Source organism: Clavelina lepadiformis, chromosome 4, assembly GCF_947623445.1.
Source record: "Clavelina lepadiformis chromosome 4, kaClaLepa1.1, whole genome shotgun sequence".
In the NCBI taxonomy this organism is placed as follows: Eukaryota; Metazoa; Chordata; class Ascidiacea; order Aplousobranchia; family Clavelinidae; genus Clavelina; species Clavelina lepadiformis.
Genome location: NC_135243.1, coordinates 17,620,240 through 17,632,769, shown reverse-complemented (window position 1 = coordinate 17,632,769; position 12,530 = coordinate 17,620,240). Strand labels below are relative to the sequence as shown.

The 12,530-nt window shown below is 35.6% G+C and overlaps 1 protein-coding gene across 1 annotated transcript; it reads left to right on the top strand.

Annotated features, from left to right (window-relative positions):
* The first annotated feature begins 1,800 nt into the window (after positions 1-1,800).
* On the top strand, positions 1,801-10,232 carry LOC143451926 (uncharacterized). The gene is made up of 16 exons (XM_076952713.1): positions 1,801-3,872; positions 4,103-4,307; positions 4,433-4,683; positions 5,976-6,084; positions 6,181-6,407; positions 6,487-6,624; positions 6,709-6,879; positions 7,062-7,204; positions 7,319-7,421; positions 7,716-7,799; positions 8,009-8,189; positions 8,343-8,435; positions 8,553-8,679; positions 8,885-8,956; positions 9,259-9,446; positions 9,536-10,232. The coding sequence occupies exons 1-16, from the start codon at positions 3,855-3,857 to the stop codon at positions 10,117-10,119; spliced, it is 2,694 nt and encodes an 897-aa protein (XP_076808828.1). The 5' UTR covers positions 1,801-3,854; the 3' UTR covers positions 10,120-10,232.
* Positions 10,233-12,530: the final 2,298 nt, after the last annotated feature.

Below are 12,530 nucleotides of genomic sequence, written 5' to 3'. Positions count from 1 at the left end.
ACCTTATAAGTTGTTACTTTCTTGGTCAAATGTAGCCTACCCTATAGTAGATGCGTTTTTATGTATTGACCTTTGACAAAAATGCATTCCTTTATCAATTGTAAAGCGTTTACTTCTCGAATTTAATGTAGACTACTCTATAAAAAGCTGGTTATTAAATTCAATGTGGTGTTCGGTCAAAACCTTATCAAAGTCAATGTAACTATGGCGATTGTAATAGTGAATTGTAATAAGTTATTTAATTGGCATTTTCATAAGCGATTGTGTGTTCTCCAGTTAGATGAAATGTAATATTTAGAAAGCTGTATTATCCTTGGTTCATCATGTCATTCAAACATTGAATTCCTAAACCGACATATTTGACACTGTATTTGAGTGTTTTCAAGTAGCGTCACATTTCAGAGTGTATGAAGTTAGGTGGTATTTGTGGTAAAGAACCTTGGTGACGTAGAATATGTTACATTTTAAATATTATTGTAAAATACTATCTATACATAACATGATGCAAGTAACATGTCTTTCGCTGATTGGCTCATATAGCGATATAAAAACTTAAGCTTGGTTCAAACCGCTTTCTTTTTCCCTTCTCGCTTATTCATCATTCAATTCAAGTGATAGCTCTATTCGGATTAAAAAATTGGATATGGAATTGTTTCTGATGTGACTACGACTATATTTTGGAAAATGACAATTTAGACTTTATGAACGTTGTGCTGACTTAAAGAAACAATCAGAGATAGCATATTCAACAGAGTCAAAGATAAAATAGTCAAGGAGTTCTAAAAGAAAGACTAAAGCCTTTGGCTTTAGGCCAACCTAAAACAATCAACATCGCCATCCCCATATAACCACCATTTGCATCATTTATAGTTGATTGTATTCCGTTATATCATGATATTAACCGTTATAATAGTTGTGCTGCAAACAAACAAGACCTCAATTTGTAATACAATTACTGCATTCATTTTTAACAAACACTGGTTGTCAAAATTTTATTGTATATTTCAGAAAAAATATGTTTAATGATATTGGATGAAGCATGATGTAGGCCTACTCTCTCGTGCGTAAGTCTGTAGGTCTGACTACAATATATAGACTCTAACAAACAGTAGGTTTTTGTTTTGAGCTATGATGGATGGTACTACAACTATCATAGGCCCACTTAAAGTTTTCAAATTTACCCTAGTTATCCGACCCGGTTCAAAAAGATTACCGGTTCTTAACACATTTCTGATATATAAATATCTTTATCTAACCACCCCATTCGTCAAGGATTAGCTCATAGGAAAGGGAAAAAAGAACGCACGGATTACCCATTCGTATGGGCTAAAAAGAATATTTCCATCTCTTAAAATAATTGTTGGAAGGCTAATCGTGTTGGAATGAGTAATCCATTTGGGCACGTCACATTGCTGGTAGCTGTGTAGAAAACAGACAGCATACGTGAATTTACAGTGACTTCATTGCATCTACAGTGTAATAAATAGTGTCATCCCGCATATAAGCTAGGGTGCTTGGCCTACATAGGCCTAAAACAATTGGCGGTAGTTGAAATACAGGACCCTGTATTGGCCTATAGCCTACATAATGTCCTTTGTAATGAAATGACTTATGCCTACAGATTATATAGGTATATAGTGTAGGCCGTATAGTGCAGGCTACCAGTATTCCAGTACTGCACCGACACACTAAAATGTTTGCAAGAAGGCCTATATGCCCTATAACTAACTTTGAAACACACTTCAGTAGAATATTAAATATGTTTGTAAATGATTGTCAGCTAGTGGTGGTAAGCATCCCGAACTGCTGAGTAATTGAGTTTGGAGTTTTTTTCCACATCATTAAGTATGAAAATTCACCGAAAGCTGTCAAGCCCAATATGCGACATTAACGTTTATGAAAAACAATATTGGGTGCTTTCGTGCCTAACTTTGCAATTTGGGTGACATCTATCTCACCGACTGCCAGTTATACCCATTGTGGAATGCGTGGCAACTACACAATCAAGGTTTTTAAAGACTATGCTTGCTGCACCCGAATATTTCACATGTAAACACTACCTCTTGCAAACACAGGCTACAGTTTCTAGATTTTGCCAACCAAATTGCAAAGTGTACCCCACCCCACCCCTACTCATCCTCCACCTAGTCATTCTAGTTTCAGCCATCTTGCACTTCTAAGATCTCGTTGAAAGGTGCAATGATTTCAGTGTGGTCAGATTCTAAATTCAGAAAAAAACTACAACTGTACATGCCTAGTCGGTTGCAGCTTACGCTATTTGTATTTTGCCAGTCTACTTGGGTCTTGAAATAGACACTTATTTCACTAGGTGCCAGTAGCCGAAGTAAGAAAATACAAATATGAAAAATGGCAGTTTGGCTAGTCTGTCACGTGGAAGGTTTGCTTCTCAGTATTTACGGTTCACAGTTGGGTAGTTGTGAATATAACATTGATTGCATGCATTGGAATTTTTCAACTTAACGGTTACAGCGTTAGACAGAATAATCAACTTTTTCGTTACAGAATCACAACCTTTATCTTTGCGCAGCGTGACTAGAGTTTAGTAACTGAACTTGTTTTTGTCTAAGTTTCAACTTTTTTATTTGAATTTTTTATATTGTATTTCTCGAATTTGAAACTGTATAGTGAATTTGAAATAGCTAACTACGAGCGGTAGCAAGCTGAGCCAGGTGCTTTAACTGCTACATCTTTGAGCTGGCATTTTGTGCAGGAGCTAATTTATAAGTACTGACTGTTTGAAAATCAAGGTCTTCCACACATCATACAGACTTTTGTTACCGTTACAGGATTTCAAGGGCTAGATTAAGCATCATGGGTCAGCAGGTTGAGCTCCTGTGAGTCTTGCATAGTTCATTCTCCAGGCCCTGTGTACCCAATTGTAATGAAATGAACCTTGTAAATATTTGCTGGTTACCGTAGTAGAAAGTGTGGTGCAAGACTTAACTTACTTTAAATTGCTTAAATTTAATTTAAAATGTTAGAATTCCATGTTACTTACTTCATAAGCAGATAGAATTTTACTCAATTTTTATTATATATTGTTGGTCTACATGAGCAGATCTTAACCAATGGGCTATTACTAACCTATGCAATCCTTTTATGAACAAAAATTATTTGCACGAAAACGTTTTCTTGTTTATGAGTATATATTGTAGGCTACTGCCACTGGCTAAACAGACCCAAAAAGATGTGGATGACTCACATCTCACTGATAAGAACTTTCAAGTATTAAATATATTGCTGAGATATGTATACCTTATGTTTGTGGCATATATCATATCAAATTGTCTGGGCAAGCAAGTCGCTGCCATGGTATGCAGGTATCATAAACAATAGACTACACTATGGTATGTACCTCCATGTTAATGCCTTGTTTATTCGTATCACCGGTAAGTTTGGTAATTTATACATACAGTACTTGAAAAAGTCGCTAATATAGTTACATTAAATAATAATTATAATCTGCAACACTGTATTGTAAATTATGAATCATGACATAGGATCATAATTTTTTCTTAACTGAGACAGCTATTGAGACCAGTTATTCTCAACTTTTGTGCAATCATATGCAGTATATTTTATATATACATTTGAATGTATTCCTTTTAGCTTTATTTTCAGATATAGGCTTCCCAGCTGATTCAAATTACACTACAAAATCTAACTGAGTTAGTAGTGATCTAACTTTGAAATGAATATTGCATACTCTTACATAACCCCTCCCTCTTTGTAGGATTGAATTTATTGTTGTTATTGTTAGACAAAAATATCTATAGCACAAGAATTTGCCTGTATGTTTACTGCAAATGGAAACTTGACCTACGTGTCAAGAAATGGGAAAAATAAAAGGAGTAAGTACGTTTACTATATTTTACTATGTTTTTTACGTTTTTTATCTAACGTCTGTTTAAATGGGATAGCTAATAAGATAGTAATTAGTTTCTTTTCATACCAATCTCAAGCGTTAATACCAAGAATTTGTTAATCTAAATCAGGGTAGTCCTGTTATTTTTTCTACATGGGGCAGCAATAATAGTGGTTAGAGTAATCAATATATTGATATATCTTTTCCATTGCATAGGGAATTACAAAAGCTAAGTTTCGATATTGGGTAAAAGAACCCAAAAAAAGAAAACGACCCGTTTACCTCTTTGGCAAAACATTTGGTCCAGCGTTGAAACCCAATGCAAACAGTCACATAGTTACAAGAGGTTCTGTGGAAGGTGATCTAACTGCTACAAATCCTGAAATACCAAGCACTAGTAATGTTAACAGTTCTTGTGGAGGTGAATGAAAGAAATAATATAAGGAGATTTACAATATATTTCACATTTTTATGCTACATTTTTTCTGAAAATAATCACTTAACAGTCATATTGAATACTGCATTTTAATTTTCATGTTATCACAGAGTTGGAAGAAAATTTAAATTACAAAATCAGAAGAGAGAAGCTGTCTTCAGATTGGCGATTAGTTGAAGAAAGGTTGTTTAAGTTGTCCATAACCCTCTATTCTCCTGAGCGACGTACTTGCTGTGTATGCTTTGAAGAAGTTGCCAACATAATTCGTTGTGGAGATTGTGGGCCAAATGTATATTACTGTCGTCAGTGCTGGGATAACTGTCATTCTTTTGTTTGGTATCATTTGCCAGACATATGGATGGTAAATAATAATTATATACAAATATCTTTATTTTTGTAAAGGTTATTCACAAAAAGACCACTCATTTATCTGGATATAAAAGGCCATTAATGTTTGTAAACATTTTAGTGCTGTAGGCAGTCTTAAGAAATGTTTATTAATTTGTCTGTTGATAATCAACAATAATTATTTCAAATGTATATATATAATAAGTTAAATACATTCGTCTACATAAAATAATTTATCATACCTTTAATTAATTACCACAAGAAAAAGTGGTCACTGGCAGAATATTAGAGGAAAAGAAACAGTAGCTTACATTTCTTTAAACTGGTCTAGACAACAATGTCATAGTTGCTTTTTGTGCAGTAGAATGTAAAAACTGTTTGGGTTAATACTGTAAACGAAGTATCTTTGCAATTATTCCTACATTTTTACCGGAATGTATCGAATAATGTTGAACTTAGATCTCTGTTTACAATATTGTTGAAAACATTTTCACAGCTGAGAAATACAAAATGTGTCAAAAATGTATCTGAAGTATAAAAAGTAAAAGACAATACTGGTGCCATATGTATGACACATTTTATTTCATGGCCTTCAAAAGATTCCCCTCCAACACATTTTTCAGAGCCCTTCCATTATACCACTACTACTTACTAATAACACTTTTTTAAATGCTCAAACATCTCCAGGTCTCTGCCACATCAGTAATAGCAAGACTGGTAGCTGGAGAATGATGTTTGTGCTTGTTCTTTTTTTAGCTGTAAGTTGTTTCAAATCGCTCAATGTCATCAATTATATCAATGATAGGCAGTTATTCAGACAAATCTGGAACAAAAAATTCTGTGCAACAAAGTGAAGCATCCAGGCATGATGAAATTATAGAATTAAAGTGGTGAAGGAGATTTTAAGTTAAGCATATATTTAGGGAAAACGTTTTGCAGTTCTTCGTTAAAGTTTAGCTGCTTCTGCTCACAATGTATCACAGAAGACAGTTGGAGTAAGATAAGGTTGTAAATGATTGCTTTTTGAGACAGCCTAAATATTTCAGTGTAGAAGCTATGTTACACGAAACCAAAAAAATGTGTTGTTGTGGTATTTGACCACATAGGAAAACAAAATTAAGCGGTAAGCTTCTACCCCTGTTAAAATCGTTGATTAAAACAGACTTAGTTTTTTTACAGAACTATTCCTGTATTTCTTGTGTATGTACCAATATCACTTAGTTAAAATATCCAAACACCCTCTTGCAATTTTAGTCAACATATTACTTGTAACACATTGTTAATGGTATTATTTACACTTTACAGGGTAACATGTTTTGCAAAATGGTCACTCCGGTACGACTTTTGAAGAGATTTGATGGTCATGAATGTCAGTCAAGTTACACTCGACACCTTACAGTGGTTGATTACAAAGGTATAATTTTTTTTATTCCTTTGCATTTATTATAAATCATCTCTGCCATTCTTTCATCCATTGTTTTCTTGTTCATTGGCAAAGTTTGCATTTTAGGTTTTGAAAATGTGGTTTCTGTACAATTTTGCTATTGTGAGAGTGAGCCTGAAACTCTGTTAAGATTAAATCTGTGGACCTGTTCGCCCAAAAAGCCTAAACTAGCAGTATCCATTGACCTATTGGAATACTTTCGAGCCTTGTGTCTCGAAAAACATCTTTCCACTGAAGGATTTTGCCATGCTCTTGAAAATAGATTTTTGCGAGTACCTGGATATACAGCAGGGGTTAGCACTTTTTAGTGTTTTGTATTTCTAAGAAAATCCGAAACAACCTGTGGATGTTTCTTGTTTTTTTTTGTTTTAGGTAAAGTCTTTGTCAAGAGTTTTGCTACAAGAAGTGGTTGAGGCATATAGACACCATGTCTATAAGCTGCAACATCTGCATGGTTTGGTCTCTTCTGATGATATAGATACGGGTACCCTGTGTCCAGCATGTGAAGGGGTAAAGCTAAGAAGTGTGATTGAAAGTTCCCAGGCCTCTTTGATCGAGTGTAAATGCTTGGCTTTAACTGCGTTTTGTTGGTAGAATCCTGAAGGTATGCGGACATATTGCTTAGATGCAAATTTTGGTTTGGTGAGAAGAATTTTGTCTGGGAGTAAAAGCTGTGATCCTCACCACAAACAATCTTTTTTTTTAAACCAAAATGAAGTCGACAGCTTTGTAGACACCTATGATGAAAACAAATATGGCTCGGCTGTAAGTTATTTCTTAACAGTATGTACCAAAATGCATTAAAAATATTAAATCAAGTACATAACTTCAACAATTGATTTCCAATCATATTGTTATGGTCCTATTATACATTTCAAGGAATTTAATGCGTATTTATAAGAATAAATGCTGCATACTTATGCATTAATTAGAATCATTATTTTTAGTCCAAAAATTGCAATGACTTTCAAGCAGGCAGCATCATTAGATCGAAATCTAAAAGCAGTAAACTGGCTATCAAAGGTGTATTTGGTGTTTGTTGTAAACATGAGTTTCCGACAATGTTTTTTGACTTAAAACATGGTGAAAGGTAAAGTGTACATTCTTGCTTTAGTTGTTTTGTGGAAGGTGTATTACTACGGTATATGTAGAATTTGTGTATTAGTAATTGTAAACAATGTTTTTAAAACTGATTCTGTTGCAGGCTAGCATATGCAGTTTTAGCTATTGAAAAACTTCTGGAAAGAAACGAAAATAAAATAAGAGTTTTCTATGACATAGCTTGCAAACTGAAAGGTCATCTTCAGGTATACCTTTAAGAATTTACACATGATATTGTGTTAGTATGGCAACATTGATATACGTTTAAATTATAGGTATACAACCCATTTTTTGAAACATATTTTATTTGTAAGCAATCTACTCCTGGGTCATTGATTGCATGTCATTAGTGTTCTTAATGTTAGTGCATACTGCAGACGATGCTGTATGTGCAAGTTAGTTAATCATTTTTGCTTACATAAAATACTGCATTTATGTTTAAATAATAATTAAGATTTTGTGATTTTCTTTCTGAATTCCAATATGATTTTATTATTTAGGTCCGAAAAAACTTTGCAATTCTTAATAAAATAACATTTGCAGTACCTGTTTTTCATTCATATGGCCATATTTTCTCTTGTCAGGTAAACATGATATTTTATACCTATATATTGTACAACTGTTAGGTCAAAGTCTTTTAGTTTTATTACACTGAGCACAAGAAATTCAGCGAAAATATCAAGGTCTAATTTTGAAAAACTTGTTGTCTGTATGACAAAATCTTTATATAATGATGTATTCAAGTGTAATGAGATAGTTATCTCTCAGTTTTTTTGTTCTGTTTAAAATTTAGAAACAATTCAACCCGAGGTTCCTGGACGGGTTTGGACTTACGGATGGTGAAACTGTGGAGCGATTATGGGCATACCTTCGTGGATTTAACAAAATCTCAAAAGAGATGAAACCGGAACATCGTACTGATTTGCTTACCGATGGCTTGATTCATTATGGGCGCAAAATCAAAAAAAATTTGGGTAAGCCTTGTTTGTGATTTGGTCCAGATTGACTTAAGATATCTTCACGCAATTAAGTAAACTTGCATGATTTAGGTTTTCTTTTTCTTCAGCTTTCAAACATGCACTAAATAACTAAAACAAATATGACAAGCTTTAAGCTCTGTTTCAAAGGTTGTGCATTGATGAACAAGCTGAAGAGAGCTAGCTGCAAAATGGAATTGGCCAAGAGTGAATTAGAAGCTATGGCAGCTTCTTACCCTGGTGGTATGTATGATTATGTGTCTTTGTATATTTGTATTTGTATCATATATTTGAATTATTATATTCCATGTTATTTATTTTCAGAAATGAGAGTATAACATTATACAATAAACCTTACAGGAACATTAACACAACATCAATTAAAAGCAATAGCTCTGCAACCAGAGCCGTATTCTTCTGCAGAAATGGCATCTTTTTCTTGGGTAGAAGAATACTCACTTAAACTTCAAGAATACTATTGGTTGAAGTGAGTTGACTAAATGTTTTCTGAATGATACATTTTTCAATACAATTTTGTGGTGTATAAAATTCACGCTAGTTACTGTTTGTGGGTTGTATTGCAAAAGTGAAAATTGCGAAACTGTTGAACATACAAATTTAAGTACTGAATCCTTTAGGAATAGAATTTTGTATAATTGTATAGGAAACTATATAATTTTGTTAATTTGTAGAGAAGAAGTTGAAGATTTGACCAAGGAAATAACGTCTGAAATACTTTCTGGAAAAGTTGACCAAATTGCTAAGTAAGCTGAAGGACATATCAATGTTAAATTGAGTTACTACAATAATTCCCCAGACATAAACGAATATTGTTACTTCCCACTGCTGCAACATCAGAAACCCTTAGAAAAGCTTATAAAACAGTAACAACAGTGTATCCACCAAATTTACTGTGATAAAGTTAAAACCCACACAATGATGGTGAAAATACAGTATATGGGAGTTCAATTGCCAAGAGTATTGTTTGCCAGGACATGATATATGCTTTCTTCATCGATGTATTGCATGTTCTTCTATTTTACATATTGTATGCATTGTTTTGTAGACTTGACAGTCATCTTTCCAAAGTTGAAGTAGAAAACGGTATATTGATTCGTTGGGATGTAAAAGATGATATGATGCTTAAATATTTGTCAAGTGCTGTGAAGAAAAAAAGAGCAGAAATTTTGGAGAACATTTATAAATTAAATATCGAAAGAAAATTTTTATCTACTTTGATTCAAAAATACCCAGGTAATTTGTGCATGCACTATGCATGGGGTTACATTATCGATAAAGCTACTGTTCTGTTATTTTCAAGTTTGTACATGATGATTTTTCAGCTGGTCAAACAATTGTTCAACGACTAGTGCGAAGCATCAGGAAGGTTAACAACAACATTCGTCATCAGATTACTATGTATAATAAATACCAGAATGTTCCACAAAATGAAATGAAAAGCATAACTTTTGAAATGGTTGTCGGGTCTGGGCCAGTTAAAAACGTACCTGGTTTTATTGAAAAAAAAATCAAGGAACAACATTGCATTCGGGAAAGGTGCAAAGAAGAAATGTGTCATTTAAAAGAAGATATGACAAGTGTGATGAACTTCTATCAAAAGCAAATAAACATACTGTCTAATCTTGTAGAAGGCTGTGAGGTTGTGGAACCATATGTGGTTACCCATCAGTTGCAAGCAGAGATCGAACTTCTTTCTTTCATAAATGACATTAAGGGCACAGTACCTTTTCAAGCGAATACACCTCTGCTCAATGAGAAGCTAGGCACTTCCAATATGGCAAAATTGGACCCAATGGAGAAAGAAGATGATGAAAGTGAATCACCAATAAATTTATCTGAGCTTCAACACATTTTAACTGAATTTGGCTCGGAAAGCGAAGGTTCAGATAACGAAGATGAAGCTTAAACTAATTAGTTTTAACCCGTGTCCTTGAGTCAGTTATGCCACAAAATTACGTTCAACTGCATTTGTTTCCATTTTTTGTACGCATTTCAGTTATTAAACGTTCATTACATATATACTTGCCATATGTTTGTTTTGCCTCAGACACGTTTCCTAGGCAGTAGGCAGTCTATCAAATATTTCGCCTTTAATTGTCGGAAAGGAAGAGTACGATGATTGCAAAAAGGAGCAATGCACGTCGACCTAAAACGTGGAAAGACCTCGACGAAATCCTCAAAGAATTCGAAATCCAAGCCCCAGCCCGACTGGGTGTCGACAAATATGGCATCAAAGACCGAAGAAGGATATACAAAGTCAACAAGAAGACGATGGAGCGGCACCAACACCCATCGTACCTATACCTGGGAAAACTGAGATGTGCGGTAAGTTACAACGGGCAAATCTCAACATGTTCTTACTGCACTGAACAGGGCCACAAATTCAAAGAATGCCCCAACAGGATACAACCAAGTACCGACAACACGACTAAACAGGAACTTCCGAAAACACCTACGCGGGCTATAGATCCAGACGATGAAAAACCAGCAACACCCCCCAACAAAAGTAGCACAGTGGACCATGCTGCTGCCGAAACAAAAGAACTGCGACGAGGAACAGAACGAGAGAGTGCCAAGGATGCAAAAAAGAGTCGACCCACAACAGAGAATCCACAAGAAAATAGCCGGGAGCCCGACTCCTATGAGGGATCCTCGGAGCGAGAACACAGCGAGAGCCGAGGAAACAAGAGAAAAAACATAAGCGGAGAATCGGATGAACAACAACAACAAGAAGAACCAGGATTTATGGACGAACAAATTCCACACGATGCTTCCTCGATACCACCTAACCTATCACGCTTGATCCCTTGCTCATGCGGACAGCTTATTAGAATCCGAAGAAACAAGAGCTCACGGAAAACAACTCCGAATTTCCATCAACCGATCTACTGTGAACGTTGTACAACAGCCTTTATTAGATGTACTTGTACAAACTTCTCGATAATACGTATCAATAACAGATTTAAATCATTCCAATGCGAAAAATGTGAACACACCTACGAACCCAATCCAGCAGACCTTAATGCAACTGTAAATTAAAGATTATAGATGTGTTTTGTGTGTGTTTTTTCCTCCGATAAAAACCCGTGTTTTTTTCTTTCCGACATTTACACGAGCAGATTTTTTTTAATTTTTATTATTAAGTGTGCTTTAATCGTTTAAGAGCGCTTAATAAACAAAAACGATAAAACCATAGCTTTTTTACGGAGAGTAGCAGCCTAGTGCCCGAGCAAAAGCTATCATTTGTCTTTTCAAGGCGATCCGGGATATTCGTTTCTTGCGTAGTGACTCAAGTTGTCGACAAAACGTGAGCCAACTGTTCGAGTTCGACAAAACGTGAGCGAACTGTTATTCCGACTTATTTGGGGACTGGACAGAAGAGCGCGTAGATGTTTAAGAAGGAGTGCCATCGATCCTTGTGGGATCCCGTCTTTAAGGCGTCATAGCTTGTTTCGTTTATTGTGACCTGGGGTGAAGGTAAAGCTCCGTTTGTAAACTAGCTCCATGGTTATACGGATTATGTACCTGTTTCGTCTGGGAGTAGACGCAGCGGCTTGCAGGCAAAGCTTCGGTGCCATACTGTATCATAGGCAGCTGTAAGTTTATGAAGTGCAGCACCAGCCTTTTTGTTAATCCCGAAGCTTTTCGCGATGTTCTGGGTCATACGGGTGACCTGGAATTCAACCAGGGGAGAAGTTGTCGATTATGGGTTCGACGCAGGGGTAGACCAAGCGTTTGCGGACTTTCAAGAGGACACACAAAAGAGATAGGGGCAACAAATCTTCGGGCCCTAAATCACGATGATAAAAGCTCTTGAAATTTTGTGACCCAGAACCTTGCTTGGCTTTGTTTGATAGAGCACAGCAGCGAAGTCATTTGGAGAGAAATGGCCAGAGATGTTTTCGCCATCAGGGGTTTCTAACCTCTAAAGGTCAGACACTTCTTTTCCAACAAGTTTGGTCCCTCTTTTCGTGTATTCCGCATTCAGTCAGTTGCGTGGCGAATGTGTTGGATGAGAAAAAGCGCGGGCGTATTGACTAAGCTGACCGGCCAGCGAAATTGTTCAAGACACTGTGAGCAGTATTGATAGTATTGAGCTTATAGATCTGTCCACAGCGCTAGCTTCTTGGGATTGGGTCTCTGCAAGAGAAGAGAAAAGAGCGTCAAGAGAAAAGAACGGCGGTAAAGGACGTGATGTGGTGTGTCACTAAGTTTTAAAGTTATAATTGCTGAAGCGATGCAATAAATAATAACAGTAGGTTGTAAGTCTTGCCAAGGTTTCTCTTTTGATATTTTATTAAAATACAGATTTAATAA

Bases quoted from the DNA above. Each gene is read 5' to 3' on its own strand.
- LOC143451926 (XM_076952713.1), top strand. The intron at 8,190-8,342 runs GTAAGCCTTGTT...TCTGTTTCAAAG, and splicing joins CAAAATCAAAAAAAATTTGG to GTTGTGCATTGATGAACAAG. The intron at 8,436-8,552 runs GTATGTATGATT...TAAACCTTACAG, and splicing joins GGCAGCTTCTTACCCTGGTG to GAACATTAACACAACATCAA.